Genomic DNA, 24,586 nt, shown 5'->3' with positions numbered 1-24,586 from the left:
GTCAAAAATATTTAGAACTGGTTTTGAACATAATAATGTTTTTATTTTATCAAATGCTTCTTGACATTCTGCAGTCCATATGAATTTCACATCTTTTCTTAATAAATTGTGTAATGGATCTAAAATAATTGCACTGTGTGGTATGAATTTATGATGAAAATTAACTTTTCCTAAGAATTGGCGTATATTTTTTTTTGTTTTTGGAAGTGGAAAGTTTTTTACAGCAGACAAATAATCTTTCAAAGGCCTTACTGAATTATTTTCTATTATGTGACCCAAATATTTTGCGTATTTTTCCGCAAAAGTACATTTTGAAAATTTCAGTTTTAAGCCTTCCTTTAGTATTGCCTCAAGTAACTTAGATATATGTAATATATGTTCTCCAAAAGTTTTAGAAAAAATTAAAATGTCATCTATAAAGTTTACTGCAAAACCAGAAAGTTCGTATTTTCTTATAATATTTCCCAATATTCTTTGAAAAATGGCTGACGCAGTCTTTAATCCAAACGGAAGACACGTCCATTGAAAGTGTCCTTCTTGTGTAACAAAGCCAGTTTTGTACCTGTCTTCTATTTTCAAAGGAATTGACCAAAAGGCTGAATTTATGTCAAAAGTAGAAAAATATTCGCAATTCACAGCTTTGATCATTAAATCTTCAATCAACGGAAATGGTTGTGATTGGGGAATAACAATTTTGTTCAATTCTCTAAAATCTATACATAGCCTTGTTCTCTTACCGTCTTCTTTTTTATATGCTAAAGTAACTGGGGCAGCAAATGGGCTATAAGATTCCTCAATTAAATTATTTTTTAATAGTTTTGATATCTGGCTTTCTATTTCTATTCTGTCTTCAGCTGTACATCTGTAAGGACGTTTGCAACAATATTTATCTAAACTTAAATCAATATGTGCTTCATAATCCCGTACAGTGCCGATATCATATTTATCCTTAGCAAACACTTGTTTATATTTTTCTACCAACTTATCAATTTCTGATTGTTGGGATAAATCAAGATGATTTACCAATATTTCAAAATTTGCCGTGTCAATATGTTCATTGAAATTCACTTCACATTTATTTATGTCTTCATTTTCTTTTGGATCATTAAATTGTACGATTTTTAGTTGTTTATTTTGCATCAACTTAAAGTTTTTAATACAATCTAGTCCAATCAAAAAGTCATAATTAAAATTTTCATTATCTATTATGAAGATATCCATAACTCTTTCAATATTGTATATTTTTATTTTAAGTTTTATTATACCTTTTGTTTTCTTCTCACCATTAATAGTTTTCAAGCTTACTATTTGGGAATTCTTTGAATTTTCATTTTTCTGTATTTTTAACAATTTTGCATTAATCAATGATACATTTGAACCTGAATCATAAATTCCAGAAATATCTAACGTATCATTCAATAGTAACTTTACTTTTATTAATGGTGGCACATCTAGTTTTTTGGACTCTCTTCATTCAGTTCAACTTCCAATTCAGAGTTATTTACAGTTTTAACAACTCCTGTTTTATCTTTATCCTTAAACCAACAATTTTCTATTAAATGGTAACGTTTCCCCTTTTTTTCTTTCACACATATGGGGCATGGTTTTGTTTGTTCCTTTTTATTTAATTTAGTGACAGAGCAAATACTGTTTTTATTATCATATTTATTATTTCTTACAAGGTGTTCCAATTTCCCAATTTCATAATAAAGATCCTCAGTACTTTTTAAAGCTGCTCGATCAATCTGATCCCCCACATAATTCGGTAATCCAACCGCTATAAGGTCAATAAGTGTTTCGGTATCAATTGATTTCCTTACTTCCAGTAAAAGTTTTTCTTTTTTTAAACCATATGCGAGTAATGAACTTGTTTGATATTTAAAGGACAGAGCATATCTAATGGGTGACAATCCTTTGTTTGCAAATGTTTCACAAAAACTTTTTTCCCATTTGTCCCATTTTGATTCTATTGTATGTTTCATTATCATACAACTATACCAATCGACACTAGATTGCTCCATAAATTTTTTTAAAACTTTAATTTTCTTTATATCTTCCTTTATGTCAAAACGTTCACATTCTTTATTAAAATCCTTTAGCCATTGATAAGCATTTGAGTTTCTACCATTGAATTTTTCAATCATGAAATCTTTTGCAATATTCCCTAAATTTTGATTTTTAGGTTTGTTTTGTCTTTCTTCAAGCATTTTTTCTAACAATTTTTCTAGTACTCCATGTGAACTACTAGGTATAATTTCAGAATAGTTTAGAATTTCTTCGAGATAAAAATCATAAAATTGTACATTTTGCTCCGCATCCAAATAAATATCTTTTATTTCCTTAGTTAAGGTTATCCAGACTTTCCTCGTTTGGTATCTTTTATTCAAGGATTTTTTTACCTTAATAAAGTTTGGAGTATGTGTATGGAGTAAGTTATAAATTGTTTGGTGGAGATTTACCGGCTGATATTCCTCTGGTATACTGAAAGTTTTACCATCAGGTGTGGCAATCGAAGTTACACATATTGCGTTTGATTTTCCATCACTTGTTGGTTTTACTTCAAAATCAAACCTCAGTTTCTCCATTTTTCGTAAAATAGTTGCATAAATGTTGTTTTATAATGACAATTATTTCACATGAATGTGATAGTAGTAATAAAAGCTTGTTTGTGTTTCTATAAATAAAATATACTTGTTATTTACAATATTAAGTTTTACATTAAATAATTAAATTAAATACTAAACTAAAACTTACCTATTGTTACGGTATTACGGTTCACTTTTGCTGGTACGGTTCTTTTGGAATAAAATACGTGTCGCTTGTTTAGATGTTTAATGCCAACTAACTTCAGAATAATGTAGGGTACAATATCGTAAGTGCGTTCACGCGCTGTATTGAATTAACATGCCGCCCGCCAAAAGGACTGTAAAGGGCTTTTACTAAATACATAAACTTAATCATTATACCGCAGTTAAACATCATTAGATTTATACATGCCATCACGAAAAAAATACATTTAAATTGTAAGTAAACTTCAGACTCAAACGCTGGTAACTACATAAATATTATATCTCATCCATAATTAGGCTTACTCTTAATACATAACTTCTTGTAATTAAATATTTATACTTGAATTATTATCACTTAAATAACATTAAAAATTACTTCAAAATCAGTTACTTGCAATAATTTGATTTTTAGCAGAAATTAAATAAATATTACATTTAAATTAAATACATTATATCAATTAAGTATATTAATCAATATCTATGGGCAAAAGACATAATTTATTGGAAGAACGTTTAGTGATATTGTCACCACTTTTGACGCTGTATACTCGAGTGACTCCATCATTGCCGGGGTGCTTCCCAGTTATGCGACCTAGCATCCATTTGCCTGGTGGCAGGTTGTCACTCTTGATAGTGACGATCTGACCGATATCTAACTCTCTTGTCCTTTTACACCATTTATGACGTTGTTGAAGTCTATTAAGATATTCAGATTGCCATCGGTGCCAAAAGTCTTGCAATAATTTTTGTAGGCGCTGCCATCTCGATAGGTAAGTCATCGAAATATTTTCCAGATTAGGACTTGGGATGGTATTAAGTGACTCACCAACTAAGAAGTGAGCTGGCGTGAGTGGAGGTGCGTCATCATCGTCCTCTATTGGGCACAGAGGCCGCGAGTTCAGACATGCTTCAATTTGGCAGAGCAGGGTGGACATTTCTTCATAGGTTAAGTTGGATTGCATTATCCTTTTCAGGTGGTATTTCATGGATTTAACACCAGCCTCCCATAATCCTCCCATGTGAGGGCTGTATGCTGGTATAAAGTGCCATTGAGTGCCATCGAGGGCAAGAGATTCTGCTATCTGACCATCAAATTCCAACTTTGCTTCTGCCCAAGCTGCTGCAAGTTCCTTATTAGCTCCAATAAACGTCCGGCCCTGGTCACTCCACATATGAGCGCATTTTCCGCGACGTGCCGTAAATCTTTTCATTGCTCCTATAAATGACTCTGACGTCATATCACCTACGAGTTCAAGATGAATGGCCTTGGTAGACATACATACGAAGATGCAGACGTACGCTTTCGTCGTTCTCATTCCTCTGCCTTTAGAAGAGAGGACTTGATAGGGGCCAGCGAAATCCGTCGAACTGTTCAAAAATGGTCTGGTTGGAGTTACTCTTTCACGAGGTAAGTCTCCCATAAGCTGTGACTTCACTGCAGCCTTTTGCTTAGCACATATCAAACATTTTCTAAATTTTAATTTGACTAAATTTTTTGATTTCAGGATCCAGTACTTCAGCCGTAAGTATCCCAACATCTGTTGTGGTCCACCATGCAGCGTTTTCAAATGTGCATCATCGACAAGGAGCTTGGCTAGGTAAGTATCATGACTTAATATTACAGGATTTTTCGTATCTTCATTCACAGCAGCGTGCCGCAGTCTACCGCCCACCCTGAGGACATCATCACCGTCAAGGTAAGGATTTAAACTTTTTAAACTGCTTTTAGCTTGTACTTCTCCTTTAGTTTTAATATTGTGAATATCTTCCTTAAAGCTTTGTTGCTGTGTTAGCTTAATGCATGTTTTTAAAGCATCATTTAATTCGCTTGTAGTAATTACTGTATCCTTATCCTGTAATTTCTTTCCCTTTAAAAACCTTTTACTGTATGTAATAACCTTTAGTAGCTCTGTCAAATCATCACAATTTTCAATTTTGTTTATTAAACTTGCTTTTTCATTTTCAATTTTCGAGTTGACTTCTATAACTTCTTTCCTTTCCAGGTTTGTACTTATGTTCTTTAGCCTACTGTATTCGATCTCTTTATTATGTAACCATTCAGGGCCATTCCACCACAGTTTATTTTCTTTCAGGCTTGTCAAGGGCATACCTCTTGAGGCTAAATCAGCAGGGTTGTCTTGAGATTGTACGTGATACCAATTGTGATTCCCAATGTCTTCTAGAATCTCAACTACTCGATTTCTTACATAAATGTTCCATCTTGCAGGATCTCCAAAAAGCCAGGACAGTACTATAGTGGAATCTGTCCATGCATATATCTGAGAGGTTGGTATTTTCATGGCTTCTTTTATTTGCTTTAAAAGACCAGCAAGCAGGACAGCACCATTCAGTTCAAGACGAGGTAAGGATTTAGCTTTTGTTGATGCTACTCTTGATTTAGCTGCTATGATTGTAATTGTTACTTTTCCTTCTACGGTGATTACTCTCATGTAGGCTACTGCACCATAGGCTCGATTGGATGCATCACAAAAACCATGAACTGAGACATTTTTCATTAAGGATTCAGATGTTTGAAGCCATCTGTCTATTTCTATACCTGGTAAGTTGAGAAAACTGTTTCTTAAATCCATCCATTCCTGAGCTATTTCTTCAGTAACATTCTCATCCCAGGCCATACCTTGCAACCACAATTTTTGAATAAGCAGCTTCGCCGGTAAAATTGATGGTGCTAACCAGCCCAGTGGATCAAACAACCTTTGAATATCAGACAGGATTGTTCTTTTCGTTATGCGATCAGTTAACGCAGGTAAGTTCAGGTTGTATTGGAATTTGTCCGTTCCAATATTCCAATTCAATCCTAAAGCTCTTATACTACCATCTATGTGTATTTCTAGATTTACTTTAGTGCTTCTTTGGCTTAGCTTAAATTGTTTCAGGAATTCTGCATTATTCGAACACCATTTTTGTATAATAAATCCTCCTCTTCGCAATATGGAATCTATATCCTTTGCAATTTTGATGGCTTCTTGTAAGTTATCCTTCCCAGACATTAAGTCATCCATGTAAAAGTCTTGTTTTATAACTTGTGCTGCATCGGTATGTTCATAGCCTTCATCTGTGGCAACCTGATGTAGCGTGCGGACGGCTAGATATGGTGCCGAAGCTGTCCCAAACGTGACTCTTCCTAGTCTATAATCTTTTACAGGTTCGTCTTGGCTACTACGCCATAGAATTCTTTGTAGATTGCTGTCTTCTTTGGTTACCAGAATCTGGCGGTACATTTTTTGTATATCAGCCACAAAACATACTCTTTTCATACGCCATCTCAAAATTAAGCTCCTCATGTCATCTTGTAGTTGAGGGCCTACAAGTAATTCGTCATTTAGAGACACTTTGTTAGATCCCTTTTGCGATGCGTTGAATACTGGCCTCACTTTGCTCGTTTCTTTTTCATATTTAATAACAGCGTGGTGAGGTAGGTACACAGCAGGAACTTTCATTTCTTCCTTTGGTACCTCTTCCATATGATTCAAAGTTTTGTATTCTTCCATTATTTCTATGTATTCTTTCTTCAATTTCTCATCTTTCTCTAAGCGTTTTTCTAATTGATATAATCTTTTCAGAGCTATATCTCTTGTGTTTCCTTCGATACATTTTAGTTTTTCTGTTTTTGTTGGCAGTTTTACGATATATCTTCCTTCTTCTGTTCTGGTGGTTGTAGTGTTATATATTTCTTCACATTTTCTTTCTTCAGGCGTGGGTAATCTTGTTTCATTTCTTTCTTGTTCCCACATGTTCTTTAGCATATCATCCAGATCCAGATTCAGGTGCATGCTTATAATCTCATCTTCTTGTATCTTGTCGTGTACTGTCCCAAATAGAATCCAACCCAGGCTGGTATTTTGAGCGCATGGAGTACCTGGGGGACCCTTGATTATTTCACTCTTCATAATTTGGGCACACACATCGACACCTAGCAACATGTCTACTCGTCCCGGTTGTGTAAAACTTGGGTCTGCCAGGACGAGACCTTTTATGTGCGGCCAGGTGTTGTTCGTTATTGTCTTAGTTGGCAACCTTGTGATGAGATGAGTGGGTATTATATACGTCTTAATGTTAATTTTAAATCCTTCATCATGTGTGGATAAGACGTTTACTTGTGTACTTTGTTTCACATTTGTGTGTGTTGAGCCAATACCTGTTATAGTTCCATTAACTTTTGTTCTTTTTAATTTCAGCAATTGGATGGCTCGTTCACTCACAAAACTTGCTTGAGAACCTGTATCTACGAGTGCTCTTACAATTGTATAATGGCCATTGTCGTCCATGATTTTAACTGTCGCTGTAGCTAGCAAAGCAGTACTTGCGTGCTCTCTGTTATCAGTTACTTTAGTGTTCACTTGCACCTGGGTATCAGTTATTGTCGTTTGTGAGGACTCCGATATAACTGGTGATTTTGGCTGATGGATGAGGGTATGATGCCGCTTGTGGCACCGCCTGCAACTTTGGGGAACCCTACACCCAAGAGCACTGTGCCCAGGGGAAAGGCAATTAAAACATATTTTGTTGTCCTTTACGTAATTACCTCTGTCCACCGGTGTAAGCTTTGCAAATTCCGGACAATGGCTTAATGTGTGGTCGTTCTTACACCGTACGCATGTTCTTGGTTTACAGGTACTAGTTATGGTAAATACCTTTTCTTTTGTGACCTTGCTTGTTGTTGGCGCTACTAATTCCAATGTTCTAAATTTATTTTGTAAAAATTTTTCCAAATCTTTCCATGTAGGTAACTCGTCTATATTATCGTTGTGCGCGAAGTCTTCCCACTGCTTGTGCGTCTCCGGGTCCAATTTCTGAACAACCAGAAATATGATTACTGGATCCCAGGAGTCGGTTGTTATATTTTGATTATTTAATCCTTTTACTACTTCATTGGTTGTATCAAGTAAATATTTTATATTCTGAGCGGACTGTATGTTTGTATTGGGTTTTCTTTGCGCAAAAAGCCTTTTTAATAGAGCGTTAACGATAAGGCGTCTATTGCCATATCGGCTTTGCAATGACTCCCATGCAATTGGATAATTTGATTGAGTCACCTGGATGTTTTTTAGTAGCATTGCAGCTTCCCCAGTGACGGTTGTTTTTAAATAGTGAAGTTTTTGCACATCACTGAGGGAGTCGTTATGATGCACCAACGACAAAAACAAATCCTTATAAGAAGGGAATTCTTCATAATTGCCCCCGAAGACCGGTAATGAGATTTTCGGCAGATGTACATTTTGCTTGCCGCCACCTATATTGCCCGTCGACGTTGACATATTTGACGCCCTTGATTCATTCTCGATTTCATTTAATGTTGATAACATGTCCCTTAAGTCACCCTGCAGAATGTTGTAAAGGTCTTCATAAATAAAGAATTCTTCATTTAAAAAATACGGCAAGGATCCCTTTTGTTCCTATGGAGTAATTTTAGCTAAGTCGTGATGCGCGCTCTTAAACGTCGTCCAATAATCTTCAAGTATTTGTATGCGCGCTTCAATGTAACCTTTGGTTAGTCGAGATTTGGGACATTTTTTTAAATTCACTTGGGTTTTACGAAATAATGTGGCAGTATCTTCCAATACAGCTAAAAGGTGCGTTTGATCTTGCGTAGGAGGCATCTTGAATTCACTTGTCACAATATAAGTATATAATAACTTCCAAAATGCGTAAATGCAAAGTTATAAATCGTAAATTGTATATAGTATGCGTAAAAAACGTTCGTCACTCGATGCACTTGTTTACTTCAACCAGCGATCGCGCTTCGTTCCTTTCACTTTTTGCTAGTCGGCGCGATCCGGCTCGATTTCGACCATATGTTACGGTATTACGGTTCACTTTTGCTGGTACGGTTCTTTTGGAATAAAATACGTGTCGCTTGTTTAGATGTTTAATGCCAACTAACTTCAGAATAATGTAGGGTACAATATCGTAAGTGCGTTCACGCGCTGTATTGAATTAACACCTATAAATAAAATATACAAACAACATTCAAAGCTATTATTTACATCTACTTTATATTTTAATAAAAATTTTAATGTTTTGCTGTTAAGTCAATAATAATGTATCGAATATTTAAAATGTGACAATGTCATGAAAAAAAAAGTAAATTACCAAAAAGAAATAATATTAAAGAGGTTTTCTTTTTACATATATTCTTGTATTAGCTTAAAGCTCGGCATGCGAAGTTCATTAATAGATTAAGTAACGATCACTCATGGCGATGTAAACGAAAGCGTGTCACGGCCGTGGCGTTCGAGGTCGCTCGATCGATACAAGCAGCGGCTCCGCCATTCCGGGCCGGCGGCGGCGCCATGCAGGAGCCCCTGGCGAGCGGCGCGCAGCACCAGCCCGCGCCCGTGGCGACACTGAGCGTGCGGCGCGCGCGCCTCGCGTGCGTGGCGTGCGGCAGCGCGCGGCTGGCGGCGGGCGGCGGCGACGGCGCGCTGCGGCTGTGGCGCTGGCGGCCGGCGCTCGGCTGGCAGCCGGTGGGTCGGGCGGCCGCGCACCGGTACGGCGTCGCCGCGGTCGCGTTCGCGGCGTCGGGTGCCGTGCTGGCCACGGCGGGCGGCGACGGCGCTGCGCGCGTGTGGGCCGCCGACGGGCCGCGCGAGCGGCGCGCGCTGGCGGCGCCGGGCGCGGCGGCGGCGCGTGCTCTGTGCTGGGCGGGCGGCGAGCGCCTGTGCGTGGGCCACGACGACGGCGGGCTGCGCGTGTGGGCCGTCCGCGCCGGCGCGTTGCTGGCGCACGTGCGCGCGCACGAGGGCGCGCTGGCGGCGCTGGCGGCGCCCGCGGGCGGCGCGCTGCTGCTGGCCGCGTGCTCGGAGGGCGTGCTGAAGGCGTACGACGCGGCGGCGCTGGCGCGGGCGGGCGCGGCGGGCGGGCCGGGCCCGGCGCCGCTGCTGTGGGAGGACGGCGTGCACGACCTGGGCGCGCTGTGCGGCGCGGCGTGGGCGCGCGGCGCGGCTACGGGCGGGCGCGACTCACTGGTGCGCGTGTGGCGCGTGCGCGGCGCGGGGCGCACGCGGGCGCTGGCGGCGCGCGGCGCGCTAGCGGGGCACGCGGCGGCGGTGACGGCGCTGGCGGGCGCACGCGGGCTGCTGCTGTCGGCGTCGCTGGACGGCACGGCGCGGCTGTGGGCGGCGGAGGCGGGCGCGTGCCTGCGCGTGCTGGCGGCGCACGCGCGGGCGGCGACGTGCGCGGCGCTGGCGCAGGACGGGCGCTACGCGGTGACGGGCGCGGACGACGACACGCTGCACACGTGGGCGCTGGGCGCGCTGGCGCTGCAGGACGCGCTGGAGCCGGTCTGCGCGCCCGCGGCGCACTTCGCCCTCGGCGACCTGGAGGTGCGCGAGGCACGGGGCGGAAGCGCCGCCGCCGCGCGCCGTGTGCCACACCTCTGCCGTGTTGCAGGGCATCGGGCCGGTGGCGGAGGCGGCGGACGAGGAGGCGGGGACGGAGGCGGGCGCGGAGGCGGAGGCGGGCGCGGAGCGGGCGCAGTGCGTGTGGCGCGCGCCGGGCGGCGCTGCCATCAACAGTCTGGCGAGCGCGGGCCCGCGCCTGGCGGCGGCGTGCGGGTGGGTGTTCTGCGCAAACATAGCAATAAAACCGAACCGATTAATTTGTATTGTCGAAAACTTTCTAATGAGTTAATGAGTTGTGACTGTCATTAGAAATCTTTCTTTGCAAGCGAGCAGCTACGTGTTGCGAAGCTGTAGTACATTGCCATTTGTCAACCAAAGCCAAAAGCCAAGCCAAAAGCAGACTTTGCAATTGCACGTTGTAGAGTCAACATCTCCTGAGGATGCTCCGGTTTCGGGGTGAAACGTACGTAGAGAGTATTTTGTCGGACCTGGGTGACGTCGTCGCATGGGTTCGCCGATTTTTCGCGGATGGTAGCAAAATAAATAAATCATTATATAATCATGATGAACTTCCGCAAAGTAACGCCTGCTTCTATCCAATATTTAAAAGATATTAGTAATTTTGTTTGAACGTGCATACAAATCTAACGATCATTACATTGCCTATGACGTCATTTTTTCGAGGCATTTTGTATGGGGCGTTTTTCAGGGATCCGCGGCAGCGCCGCAAATCTGACTCTTTAAATCCCTGTAGCTCCGAAAGTATTGATCGCAGATACCCTGTTACTTTTACAAAATTGCTTTACTATTAGTATACTCTTAATTTATATACAATTTAAAAAACTGTCATCATCCCTATTGTAAATTATAGTACTGTATGACTTTTTCATTTCAAAAGAGCAACTGTTGAGTTTCTTCTCAGCAGAACCTGCCTTCCGAACCGGTGGTAGAATCTTTACAAATAGTCAACTGACGTGTCAAAAGTGCTTGTAAATTGAGCCTACTTGAAATAAATGAATTTTGATTTTGATTTTGATTTTGCAACACGTAGCTGCACAGAGTTAAGCAGCTGAAAAGGCATGAAGTTATTTCAACATCGTTCAGGACGAGTTCTTGGTCTCTGTCATTTAGTTTGGATTGGTGCTCTCCATATTATTGTTATTAGTATCCGATTGAGTGATGATTTTCCCCTCCAATTCTTCTATACTACGTTTGTTATTTTCCTTCTGTGCGTTGATAAACCTATACTCCAGGTCCAGATTATCGATTCGACGGATTCGGCTTCTCAGCCGAAAGAAGAGAAACAACGGACACGAGACACCCCGGTGAGCACTACCGGCGCGCGAGCTCGTGCCAGACACAGCCCAGGGTCGGCAGGGAGACAAACGATTATTTTTTATTTTAACGATTACAGATTATTGATTCGACGGTTTCGGCTGAGAAGCCGAATCCGTCGAATCAATGAGCTCGCGCGCCGGTAGTGTTCACCGGGGTGTCTCGTGTCCGTTGTTTCTCTTCGGCCGTTTTGGACCTCGGCTTTCGTGTCGTACGAAGCGTCTCATACAGAGAGTGCAGAATGCATGTGCAAGATTTTGTTTTGACATTCCTTCCAGAACTCATAAATAAATAAATAAAAACTTGTACCACTATCTACCTATCCCTGAGACTAAAGTTGTGGTCGCAAGTGACGTCGCTCTCGTCGTAGCGACGGGCGCGTGCGCGTGTTCTGCGTCGCCGGCGGGCGCCTGCGGCTCACGCTGGAGCTGCCCGCGCACGCCTACGCCGCGCTGGCCGTGGACCTCGGCGCCGGCCTGCTGCTGAGCGGCGGGCGCGACGGGCGCGCGCGCCTGTGGGACGCGGCGGGCGGCGCGCGCGCGGCGCTGGCGGCGGCGGGGCTGGCGGGCGCGGCGGGAGGCGGCGGCGCCGTGCGCGACGCGCGCCTGTCGCCCGCGCGCCCGCCGCTGCTGCTGCTGGCCAGCGACGACGGCGTGGCGGCCGTGTGGGGCGTCGAGCCGCTCACACCGGAGCCTCTGCAGTGAGTGTCGGGGGGCGGGGGCGCGCGCGTCGCGGGCGGCGACTCACCCGAGCCTTGCGCAGCGTGTACGAGGCGCTGTCGGACGCGGCCACGTGCTGCGCGTGGGCGCGCGACGGCAGCGCGGGCGCCGCGGGCGGCGCGGGCGGCGAGCTGCTGCTGCTGGCGCCGCCGCCCGCCGCCGCCGTGAGCGCGCGCGCGGCCGCGCACGACGCCGGCGTGCTGAGCTGCGACTTCGAGCGCGGCGCGGCGGCGGGCGCGGGCGCGCACCTGCTGGCCACGGGCGGGCGCGACGGGCGCGTGCGGCTGTGGCGCACGGCGGGTGGCGCGCTGGCGGCGGAGGGCGCGCGCGCGGCGCACGCGGGCGGCGCGGTGTGCGTGCGCTGGGGTGAGGGCGCGGCGGCGGCGCTGCTGGCGACGGGTGGCGCGGACCGCTGGGCGCGCGTGTGGCGCGTGGCGCTGGCGGGCGGGCGCGCGCAGCTGAGCGCGCTGGCGGCGCTGCCGGCGGCGGCGGGCGGCGCGGTGGCGACGTGCCCGGCGGCGGGGCGCGTGGCGGTGGGCTCGCTGGGCGGCGAACTGGCGCTGTGGCGGCTGCCGGCGGCGCGCGCGGCGGGCGAGGGCGCGGACGCGCGCGCGTGGGGCGCGGCCGGCGTGCTGCGCTGGCTGCGCGAGTACGTGACGCGCGCGCCGGGGGCGCCAGGAGCGACGGGGGGCGCGGAGGCGGCGCGGCTGGAGCGCGCGGCGCGGCGGCTGGACGGCGCGCGGCTGCTCGACGCGCCGCTGCGGGAACTGCTGCACGTGTTCGGATACGGTGCGTATTTTTTATATATTTCCCCAACTCTGTATGCCGCAAAACAGCCGCACCTTAATGACCTCAGCAGAGTGTCGCAACAGGTTGGCCTGAATCATGTTCAGGCCCACCTGTTGAGTACATGAGTGAGACAAAGATTACAGCCTCAATAACTCAACGGTGTGTGCGCTCGAACTCTGTAACGAGGGGTGGTGGTTCGATTCCCGCACCGTTGAGCTATTGTAATACAAGTGTGTACGACAATACTCTCTTTCTGAGATACCTGATTTACGGGTTATGTGGAATTACTACAACAATATATTTAAAGTTATTGATATAGATGTCTCAAGTGACAGTAATGTAATAAAATTAAAAAGACTTTTTATTACTTTACTCGGTTTAATAACATCACATTAATGTTAGTTTCTCCATTTTTGGTTTTTGAAATATTATTTTTATTTCTGTGTGTTATAATAGTTTTTGTTCTTAGTTTCTTTTCCTTTTCTGTTATTTTTTCCTTGGTTTTGTTTTTCCTTTAATTTGTTAAATTGCCACTTCGCCTTCCCTACTTCGACAGACTGTTGATGACAGACAGGGGTGGAAAGTCTTGGGACATTGCTCCGAAGCCGTCTCTAACTAAACTAACTAGGGCACACAGTCCAATTAGGTAGCTCAAATTTCGGTAACGTTCGGGTAGTGCCTCAAAACGAAAGTCTTCGAACCGTGCGTGTTTTGCCAGTGATGACTTACGAATCTGAGACTTAGTCGCTAACTGCGAAGAAGGCTCAGAGTCACTCACCGGGCGATGGAGCGAGCTATGCTTGATCACGCAGAGAAACTCTCCCTGCGTGATCGAATCAAAAATGCGGAGATCCGCAGAAGAACCAAAGTCACCAACATAGCTCAGCGAGTCGCGAAATTGAAGTGGCAATGGACAGGGCACATAGTTCGAAGAGCCGATGGACATTGGGGTCCCAAGGTGCAGGAATGGCGACCCCGCACCGGAAAGCCCCCATTAGGTGGACCGAGGACATCAAGCGGGAGCCGCTGGACGCTGGTGGCTCGAGACCGTGACGTCTATACAAGAGGCCTACAGTAGAACAGACAGTCCTGTTCTTACAGACAGTGGAAAGTCCAGCAGTGGACGCCTAGCGGCTGATAATGATAATGATTATCATGACTATTCTATTCTATCCTAAATTTTCTTGATTTCGACATTTTAATTATTATTATTGCAATTGTTTGGTAAATTTTCTTGATTTTGACATTGTAATTATTATTGTAAATTCTGTTAGATTTAATTATAGTTTAATTTTATACTTTAATACTTTACTTTAACCGGACTCTGCACAGTGCTGCGAATGCCTGTAAAAAGTAACTGCAGTACTCTAAAAATTTTGTACCTGAATAATGTTTAGTATTTTTCTGCTGTCATTGCTGGCATTTTCTATAAATAAATAAAAAAATGATGTTAAATGATTGTTAGTGGGTATATTTGAACAACTTAATAAAATAACTGTATTGCAGCAACGGACACCAACACTGCGGACAGTGTCGACGAAACTGACGAAACCGATTTGGCAGTCTTGACGGACGAGAGCGATGCGACGGATGAGACCGAAGTGGACGAGCTTGTGGAGCAAGAGGTCAACGCGACGGGCGCAGAGGATGGAGTGGATGGAGTGGATGCAGCGGATGAAGAGAATGCAGCGCATGAAGAGGATGCAGCGGATGCAGCGGATGAAGCGGATGCAGCGGATGCAGCGGATGAAGCGGATGGAGAAGTTGCGGCAGATGTGGCTGACGCGTTGCTGGAGCGACTGAGAGACGAGTTACTGTGGCTGCGGCGAGACGACGTACCGGATGAGCTGGTTCGTACTTGATGTCTTCATTTTATATCTTATAGCAGACGCCCGCGACTTCGTCCGCGAAGGTCTGAGTCGCGGGGCGCGGTACGAATAGGTACTTCGCAGAGTTACTAGCAGTCGGTATGCAAGTTATTTTTTATTACCATTATTGGACAAACAATATTCCAAATATGGTTCCATATAAATTTGGAAAAACAATTCCAAACATAAAGGTAGGAAAACAGGGGATGTTGATTGTTTACCCGCTAATTTTAATGTAATTCCAAGCATAACTTTTAAATGAGAGGTCCGATTTTGAAAATAACTTATTAATAAGTTTTTTCATTTCTCATACTCGGGAAGTAGTTTGTTTTGATCTAAGTGTTGGGTGGAAAATAACTCATACTAATTACTTCCCACCTAAGGGCCAACACAATTACAACAATAACAAATTAAATATGAAAACACAACAGGGGCTACGTTAGAGAAAATATAATTTTCGGTTGAGGATATAAAAAAGAAACTATCTATTTTAGACGTGAGCAAAGGTGCTGGCTCAGATCAATTACCTCCTATATTTTTTTAAAAATGTGCCATAACCTTAGCTGAGCCTATTTCTATTATTTTTAATAGATCATTCGATGATGGTATTTTCCCTTCAGCCTGGAAATTTGCTCTTATTGTACCGGTCTTCAAGGAAGGTGATAAACGGGATGTCTCTAAATATCGGCCCATTTCCAAATTGTTAATCTTATCCAAAGTATTTGAGTCCTTGGTCTGTCCTCATATTAATTGGCATATTAAATCTGTTTTAACTACCAAACAATATGGATTTTACAAACACAGATCAATACAGTCTAATCTAGTTTCTTACGTTGACATCGTTTATCATCCCAAGTTGACTTAAATAAGCAAGTGGATAGTATTTATACCGATTTTTCAAGGCTTTTGATCTATTAGATCACAGTCTCCTGATCGTGAAGGTAAAACAATACGGATTTACTGGTAATATTGTTAATTGGTTAAGCTCTTATTTAAATAACAGACAAATGACAGTGGTAGTGGTAGGGTTTGTCTCTTCTATATTCTATCTTTTTCTTACGTAGCACAATCAGGAGTTCCTTAGGGTTCGCCCGAAGGCCCTATATTTTTATTAACGATATTGTTCATTGCTTTTCTAACTCTGAAGTGCTGCTTTATGCGGATGATCTAAAACATTTAGAACGATAAATTTAGAAAGCGATTCAATTCTCCTGCAGGAAGAGTTGGATAAGTTGACTAAATGGTGTCATAATAATAATATATAAGACCCTAAGTTTCTCTTCTCTTACACCAAGTCCTTAAAAAGCAGTAAAAGCGGGTACCTTACTGAACTAACTTTAGGTAGCACAAAATTTACAGGTGAAACCTCTTCCAGTTATGGTTTCAGCACGTACTTTGAAAGTGTGTTTGTTAAGCCTGCTAGTTATTATGACACTGCAAACCTGACAAATACTGCTCACAAAGAACCCTCATGCAAAATAACTATTGGTGAAGACGACGTTCTAAATTTACTTAGAACCCTAAAAGTCAATAAAGGGGCTGGTAGTGATGGTATTCCACCAATTTTCCTAAACAAGTGCGCTTCGTACTTGGCCAAACCTCTCTCCATTATCTTTGATCTTTCTCTGAACCGATTTTGCACTTTCCCCGATGTCTGGAAGGAGGCTTTAATTATACCTATACATAAAAGTGGGTCCAAAACTCAAATAGAAAATTACCGACCTATCTCCATACTAAATGCAACTATGAGCAAACTATTTGAAACAGCTGTATTTGCACACATCAGCCCGATAATAACAAGATCTATCCCTCCCGAACAACATGGCTTTATGAAGAACCGTTCAACAGTCACTAACTTAGCTGTTTTCACTGACTATGTGTTACGGAGTATGGATGAGAGATGTCAGGTGGATGTGATCTACACGGACTTCGAAAAAGCATTCGACCGTGTAGATCACGTAATCCTAATACATAAACTTAGCGTCCTGGGAATAAACGGTAATTTGCTGCGATGGGTAACTTCGTATATTAAAAATCTAATGCAAGCTGTAGTAATGGGAAGTGCCAGAAGTGACTTTGTTAGTATTCCTTCTGGGGTACCTCAGGGATCAATCCTAGGGCCACTCTTGTACAATGCATACCTCTTTGATATTGGCAGTTGTTTTAGGTACTCCAAGTTTTTAATGTTTGCTGATGACAAAAAAGTATTCCTTAAAATACGCTCTCTTGATGATTGTTTAAAACTACAAGAAGACCTGAATGCTTTGACTGATTACTATGTTAGGAATAGAATAATTGTCAATACTAAAAAATGTCATCACATAACGCTGACTCGTAAGAAAAATACTCTTAATTTCGATTATAAAATTAACGATATCATTATATCCAATGGAAGTTCAGTTAAAGATCTAGGTATACTAATTCATAACAAACTATCCATGAATAAACATATCGACGTTGTAGCAGATAAAGCCTACAAACAACTAGGATTTATCAAACGTGTCACTCGTAGTTTCGATAACATAGAATGCATAAAAACATTGTACTTTGCCTACGTTAGAAGTCTTCTTGAATATTCGTGTAATATTTGGTCTCCCTATTATATTATACACTCTTAAAGGCTGGAGTCAGTTCAAAGACAATTTCTCAGATATCTAGCCTTCAAAGACTACAGGCGATTTAACAATTATGAAGAAGCTTGTGCGCACTATAAAATAGACACCCTGGAGCAAAGAAGAAATCAGAGTGACATTCTTCTGTTGCAAGCTATGTTGACTGGCCGTATTGACTGTCCTAGCTTACTGTCAGCTCTCTCGTTAAATGCTTCGTCGTTTAGGCCCCGGCACACTCGCTTACTAATTGCACCTAAATCTAACTCCAACTATGACCAAAACGCAATTTTGGTACGACTATCTCGAAAATATAATAAGATTTACTCCCATTTAGATCTTTTTTATTTATCTAAATCACAGTTAAAAAAAGAAATTATCACTTTACACCGAAGACAATAACACCTCAATGAACAAACGCTATCAGAAAAACACATACCAAACTCAATAAACTTAACTGATTTATGCACCAATTCTCACACCTACACACACGTCTATTCTCTTTCTCATGCTCTTAGACACACGCACACACACGCACACATCGACTTACACACACACTCTTACGCTCATACACTTACATTCAACTTGCGAATTTTTAAATAAATTTTGTACTATTTTTCTTATATGTGATTAACTTAATAATATTTTTCTATTCACAATCATTTCTTTTAAAAATTATTTTTCATTTTCACTTGTTATACCTACTTAATATTGCAACCAACTTTCTTTGTAACTGTATGTGGCCTTATTATTGTTTATTTTATATTTTTTGTACATATTTTGTTAAAACGCTGTTAGTTACAAATAAATAAATAAATAAATAAATATGGTTTTGAATCACAAGAAATGTTACTGTGTTCCTTTTCATAGAAAACTTCACTCGGTCCACCACAAATTAAGTTTTATACCGCATATAGATAACATATGCAAAAACGCTTCAAAAATCACTGGTTTTATCAATCGCAGTTTCAAAAATTTTAAGAACTCCAGCACTAACATTTTTTTATTTAATGCATTGACGAGAAGTATTTGTCCCTGGATTGCGTCCGTCTCTGGTGCAGTTGCGTTTACACTGACAACTTGAGCTTGTACAAACCACTATTGAAGGTCGTGTATGACTCATTTTTAATCGAATGAGTGTGTATGGGCCTTGTGTATCTAGGGTTATGTATAGTTCAAGTCACCATTGTATCTAAGGTCGTTTATGACTTATATTTATCGAAAAATGGCTGTAGGGTTACTTAATCCGGTAACCAAAATTTAAAAATTTCAAACAGTTACAAGTTGCAATTATTAACACAAAATCTATACGGCAACATTTCGCGTCTTGTCATAATATTAAAACGCAAAATTTCATCGAGAACACCGTGGAACACAATTTCTAATCAATTTCTGTATATACCGTCAATACCGTCAATACTTAAAAAATTAAATCACGATTCACAGAATTTAACAATACCGTAATGTAAAACTCATCGATGTTATACTCAATTAATTTGCTACCCTCTTTTATGAAAAATGTTCTCTCATACTAGATTTAACAAAGAAATGAAAAACGGTTGGCCGAATTTAGGGAAGTTTAAAATTACGTCGTTATCTTCGTTTACTATGCGGGCACAAGTTCTTTATCCCACTTCTGATATTATAGGACTGAAAAGGTGATTACAAATATAAGGAAACTAATGTCGAATAAAGGTTATGATTCACAACACTTGTCAGGATAACTTAATTAACAAATCAAACTATTACCAAAATAAGTCCCTAGAATGGCAGAGAATGACCTTGAGTGGAGTCACGTACTTGCGAACGATGTGTGTAGGGTTAAAGGTACCTTTGACTGTATACAAACACTCCCCTTTTCCACTCAAGTCACTCTTCCCACCTATCTTAAGTAACCCATAAAGAATTACACAACAAGAGATGTGGACGGCTCGAACGCCACAAGCACACTGAAGCCGACACTAGATCGAGCGACGTTATATCTGTCACAGACTACTATTTCCTACACTATTTATAAACAACATGTAAATTTAAAAGCGGCAAACGCGGCGATAACATTTTAGAATACGGTTCAGTTGTATGGAAACGTACACATTATGAGAATTGAACTATTTATTATTCTTTTAATGTATCTATTCGAGTATTAAATTACACATGTCGAGGTAACCTATAAGTGGGTTTGTGACACAATTACTTGACTAATCTATGTTTTTGTAAAACTCAATTTTAATTGTCATAACCTGTTGGTGCCCTATAAAAATAAATAAATAAATAAAGACTATAGCCGCCCCCGCTACGCTCGTGCGTCTAAATACATCGAGAATTGATTCTTACCACCCTCGGTTAACAATCCACTATTGCCACAAGAAAGCCACGTTATTTGTGAGTGTTTTATTCTATTCTATAGTTTGGTGAAACGATATATTCGTTTCACCCGCGTACTTCCCGCATTCTCGAAATTCAATAAAATAAAACTTCAAAAAAATAATGAATATCGTATATTAATAAACAAAAATTGAGAGCGCACTATTTTTTTCTATACATGAGGTATAAACCTAACGGCACTCCATTAAAGTTGAGACTTGCACTCAGAATAGTACTCGTGCGTGTTGCAGGAGAGTCGCGCGCCGCACTCGCTGCGCTGTCCGCTGACGCACCGCTTACTGCGCGAGCCGGCGCGCGCTGCCGACGGGTACACGTACGAGCGGCAGAACTTCCTGCACTGGCAGCTGGCGAGCGGCGCCGGTGAGTGCGCAGTAGTGGCTCACACTGACCGCTGACGCACCGCTTGCTGCGCGAGCCGGCGCGCGCTGCCGACGGGTACACGTACGAGCGGCAGAACTTCCTGCACTGGCAGCTGGCGAGCGGCGCCGGTGAGTGCGCAGTAGTGGCTCACACTGACCGCTGACGCACCGCTTGCTGCGCGAGCCGGCGCGCGCTGCCGACGGGTACACGTACGAGCGGCAGAACTTCCTGCACTGGCAGCTGGCGAGCGGCGCCGGTGAGTGCGCAGTAGTGGCTCACACTGACCGCTGACGCACCGCTTGCTGCGCGAGCCGGCGCGCGCTGCCGACGGGTACACGTACGAGCGGCAGAACTTCCTGCACTGGCAGCTGGCGAGCGGCGCCGGTGAGTGCGCAGTAGTGGCTCACACTGACCGCTGACGCACCGCTTGCTGCGCGAGCCGGCGCGCGCTGCCGACGGGTACACGTACGAGCGGCAGAACTTCCTGCACTGGCAGCTGGCGAGCGGCGCCGGTGAGTGCGCAGTAGTGGCTCACACTGACCGCTGACGCACCGCTTGCTGCGCGAGCCGGCGCGCGCTGCCGACGGGTACACGTACGAGCGGCAGAACTTCCTGCACTGGCAGCTGGCGAGCGGCGCCGGTGAGTGCGCAGTAGTGGCTCACACTGACCGCTGACGCACCGCTTGCTGCGCGAGCCGGCGCGCGCTGCCGACGGGTACACGTACGAGCGGCAGAACTTCCTGCACTGGCAGCTGGCGAGCGGCGCCGGTGAGTGCGCAGTAGTGGCTCACACTGACTGCTGACGCACCGCTTGCTGCGCGAGCCGGCGCGCGCTGCCGACGGTGGCTCACGCTGACGTGTCGTGTCGCAGGCGGGCTGCGGTCGCCGGTGAGTGGGCGGCGCTTGCACAGCGCACAGCTGGCGCCCAACTACGGCGTGCGCGAGGCGCTGCGGCGGTTCGTGGGCTGGCCGCGCCTGGCGCCTGCGCCCGTCACTCCGCACGACGGCTAAAGACGGATCGCAGCGCACTCTTGCAATTCAGAGACTACAAGTGGTGACAGTGTTGGTGAACAATTAATTTTATTTAATTCCCAATAAACCTTAAAGTAAAAAATAGTCTCATATTTGCACATCTCTTGCTCAACATAAGTGGTGCCTTTGTTATGAACAACCATATTTTTTTTTACATCATACTTCCTACTAGTGACCATCTAATAATAATAAACACTTTGAATTCTTCTTGGTAAAACAATCACTATTTTGTTTTTCTAAAATAATACAAATTTTAATGAAGACTTTTGTCAATATTTATTTATAAACATCTTGAGCTCATCGTTCAGATTGTTCATTCGTTCTGTGTGCGTGGAGCTCGTGAGCGTGTGACCAGAGGACAGCAACAACTTCTGCTCACTCCTCACTCCTCGGTTTACCGAGATGCGGAGTAGCGCCGACCGCCGCTGTTGAAAACCTACTTACTTATTTATTAAAAGACTACTTACCTCCTTACTTACTTTATTAAACCTACTTACTTATTATTAAAAGAGTTTGTAGTTTAGTTTAGTTTAAAGAGTTTTTTTGTATCACATGTTTTTAGCTTAGTCCGGCACTGACACAATTAATAATTATTAAAATTTAATAATTTTAATAATACTTTTATTAATACATAATAATATTTTTACTTTTATAAAAATAATAGTGTCATGTTTTAATTAAAGCCGTTTCTGAAAGGACCACAGAAATTTTGTAATTTAAACGGCTTAAATTAAAATATCACTGGCTTGGCACCGCCTTCAAACTGATCAGAAGGTAGCATATAGGTAAGATGTTATTTTTTGCTTTTTAGTTTAGGTTAATTTTCGAGTTGGAAGTCGGTTGAATTTTTTTTATTAAAATTTTTTCTGTAAGAACTGTCTAATAATCCTAAATCGGATTTAATCGGCTTGAACTAAAAATCACTAACTTGGTACACGGTATGCACACAATGTTATAAGTGTGTCCTACCTATGTATAGTATGTATTAAAGTAGTGTGTGTGTGTGTCGCAGTGGCATAGCGTGCCTCGGAGGGGCCCTGTATCAAAATTAGTTGGGAGGGCCCCAATAAAAAACGATTACCTACAAAAGAAGCAAAAATGCTCGCTAAAAAATAAACATGTCAGTGACTTAACCTATGTAGGAAGTTGCCAACTTTTGGGCGCACGCCCGGAAAAAACAGACTGTGGATTAACTACATTTTACTAATTTTAGCTTTCACACGTAAGGGGCTTCTGTTGTCCGGGGGCCCCGTATCTTTGACACGGCTGGGCGGTAGCTACGAGTCAATGATGACATTAACAATACTCTGGTTTCTTGGGTAACTCCAACATCGGTAAGTAATGTCAACACATTAAAGTGTTATTCCCTCACCTAAAAAATGAGTATAGACATATAAGTACGAACCGACGAGCGGACAACGTTACTTTGTTGTTGTATATATCCTATACCTGAGGGCTCCGTTTTTCTGTTGAGGTACGACATTCTACACATATGGAGGGACTTACGGAGGGATTAAGTTATTAGTTAGTGTTATCGGATTTTCGCCTCTTAAAATTTCACAAAAATTGGCTTCGTAGAGTTGAGTGTATTCTTCAAAATATTTTAGCGCTCGCAATGCATAAGTATAAACAATGCGTTGTGCATATTACGATGGTACGTACATATTACGATGGTACGTACCTACATATTACGATGGTACGTACATATTACGATGGTACGTACCTACATATAACGATGGTACGTACATTTTACGATGGTACGTACCTACATATTACGATGGTACGTACCTACATATTACGATGGTACATACATATTACGATGGTACGTACCTACATATTACGATGGTGCGTACATATTACGATGGTACGTACATATTACGATGGTACGTACATATTATGGTGATGGCATGTTAATGCCAAAATGTAACTGACTAGTGTGGCTGTAATTTTATTTGTCTGTTTTGATTTTGACTGTAAAGCTAATTTATAGTATTTTTAATTAATGTAAAAAGCGTGAGTTAAAATTAACTGACACACTCTACTGCAAAATATATCTTTCGTTTTCTTTCTCAATTCTTTTCTTGATTCTCTAAAATAAAGAGATCCTGCAGGCTGCAGCAAGGGTCTCATTTGTGTAGACTCAATAAACTATAATTCTATTATCTTCAAATTCACATGTAAGAACAATTTTGATTTAGGACCGATATGATACATTGTATAAGTTCGTCAAACACTAGCGCCGTTCAAACGTCTCGTGAACTGGTCCGTCCCGTGAGCATGTGCACCCTCGCGTCGTAGACGAACATGACGCGTCATAGGTGGACATGACGCGTCGTGACATTTCGACTATTCTGAAAGTGCAGGAGAGAGGGGGGTGAAGTAATACTACAGTTGTAAATGTTTCAACGATCTCATTTTTATTTATATTACTTACATTTATATATTATTTACAAGTGAGGCAGTAACAGTGTCGACGAATCAAACTTATTTTAACTCCGTATCACTGCTCTTCGTCAAATGAACAAACGTCGGCCGCGGCGCCGCCCGCCCCCCGCCGGCGAGCGAGCGGCACGAGCGGTACCGCCCGCCCCCCGCCGGCGAGCGAGCGGCGTCGCGCGACACACGAGCGGCGCGCTCCGGCGCCCGGCGACGGCGCGCGCCGCGGTCGGAATCGAACGACTTCGATGTCAAAACAGACCGAACGCGCTCCGGGACCGCCGCTCGCCGCTGACACTGTACGCGCCGCACGAACGCCGCACGAGCGCCGGCCCCGGAGCGCAGTACGCCGCGGCACGACGCGACGCCACGCGACGCGACGTGACGCGCGGCTATCGGGCCTCTATCGAAAGAGTTTATATACTTTATTATTTATAATAATATTTACAAATTGTACAGTGCCCCTCGCGGGGGGCGTTTTATCGCTCGCGGTAGCACGGCACGACCCAGTGTGGCGAAGCCCGGCGCCGCGAAGCCCAGATTGGCAAGGCCCGGCGTGGAGAGGCCCAGCGTGGCGAGGCCCGGCACGGCGAGGCCCGGCTCGACGGGCGCTATTTCGGCGCGTCCTCGTCGTGGCACTGGAGACTGAAAGGTAGATCGAGTTGAAGCGTGAATCTCATCGGGAGTAATTCTCGTATCTACTCCATCAAGTAAATGTAAACTGACAATTTCAATAAGGAATTTCAACAGCGCCATCTACTGGTTTACCAAAATGGTGTTTTCTACTGTTGTTGTAATTTTCTTCTATTCAATTCTAAATGGCGTAAACTTGAATTTAAATGAAATAGTTAGAAAAAATTGAGGAAACTCATAATTACTTTTTATTTTTCTGGTTAATAA

At 43.4% G+C, this 24,586-nt stretch overlaps 4 protein-coding genes across 4 annotated transcripts in view; 1 reads left to right on the top strand and 3 right to left on the bottom strand.

Annotated features, from left to right (window-relative positions):
- Positions 1-3,256: 3,256 nt before the first annotated feature.
- LOC128198921 (uncharacterized) lies at positions 3,257-3,961 on the bottom strand. Its single transcript, XM_052886677.1, has one exon. The coding sequence runs from the start codon at positions 3,959-3,961 to the stop codon at positions 3,257-3,259; it is 705 nt and encodes a 234-aa protein (XP_052742637.1).
- A 470-nt stretch (positions 3,962-4,431) lies between these two features.
- On the bottom strand, positions 4,432-8,068 carry LOC112057557 (uncharacterized). The gene is made up of 4 exons (XM_052886676.1): positions 7,847-8,068; positions 7,445-7,603; positions 5,347-7,156; positions 4,432-4,463 (listed from the first exon to the last, which is right to left on the bottom strand). Exons 1-4 carry the CDS (start codon positions 8,066-8,068, stop codon positions 4,432-4,434), a joined length of 2,223 nt encoding a protein of 740 aa, XP_052742636.1.
- A 1,035-nt stretch (positions 8,069-9,103) lies between these two features.
- Positions 9,104-21,823, top strand: LOC128198920 (uncharacterized WD repeat-containing protein all2124-like). The gene is made up of 9 exons (XM_052886675.1): positions 9,104-10,135; positions 10,203-10,437; positions 11,407-11,503; positions 11,859-12,002; positions 12,045-12,188; positions 12,377-12,996; positions 14,503-14,846; positions 20,089-20,212; positions 21,090-21,823. The coding sequence occupies exons 1-9, from the start codon at positions 9,104-9,106 to the stop codon at positions 21,227-21,229; spliced, it is 2,880 nt and encodes a 959-aa protein (XP_052742635.1). The 3' UTR covers positions 21,230-21,823.
- A 2,331-nt stretch (positions 21,824-24,154) lies between these two features.
- LOC112056121 (lachesin-like) overlaps positions 24,155-24,586 on the bottom strand; it is a 93,008-nt gene continuing 92,576 nt past the window's right edge. The window contains exon 7 of the mRNA XM_052886487.1: positions 24,155-24,331. Within this exon, the coding sequence (XP_052742447.1) occupies positions 24,298-24,331 (34 nt within the window). The 3' untranslated portion in view covers positions 24,155-24,297. The remainder of the gene's footprint in view (positions 24,332-24,586) is intronic.

The sequence above is a fragment of the Bicyclus anynana genome, chromosome 17 (assembly GCF_947172395.1).
Source record: "Bicyclus anynana chromosome 17, ilBicAnyn1.1, whole genome shotgun sequence".
In the NCBI taxonomy this organism is placed as follows: domain Eukaryota; kingdom Metazoa; phylum Arthropoda; class Insecta; order Lepidoptera; family Nymphalidae; genus Bicyclus; species Bicyclus anynana.
The sequence above is the reverse complement of the archived record's forward strand: the minus strand, read 5'-3'. Positions and strand labels throughout refer to the sequence as shown.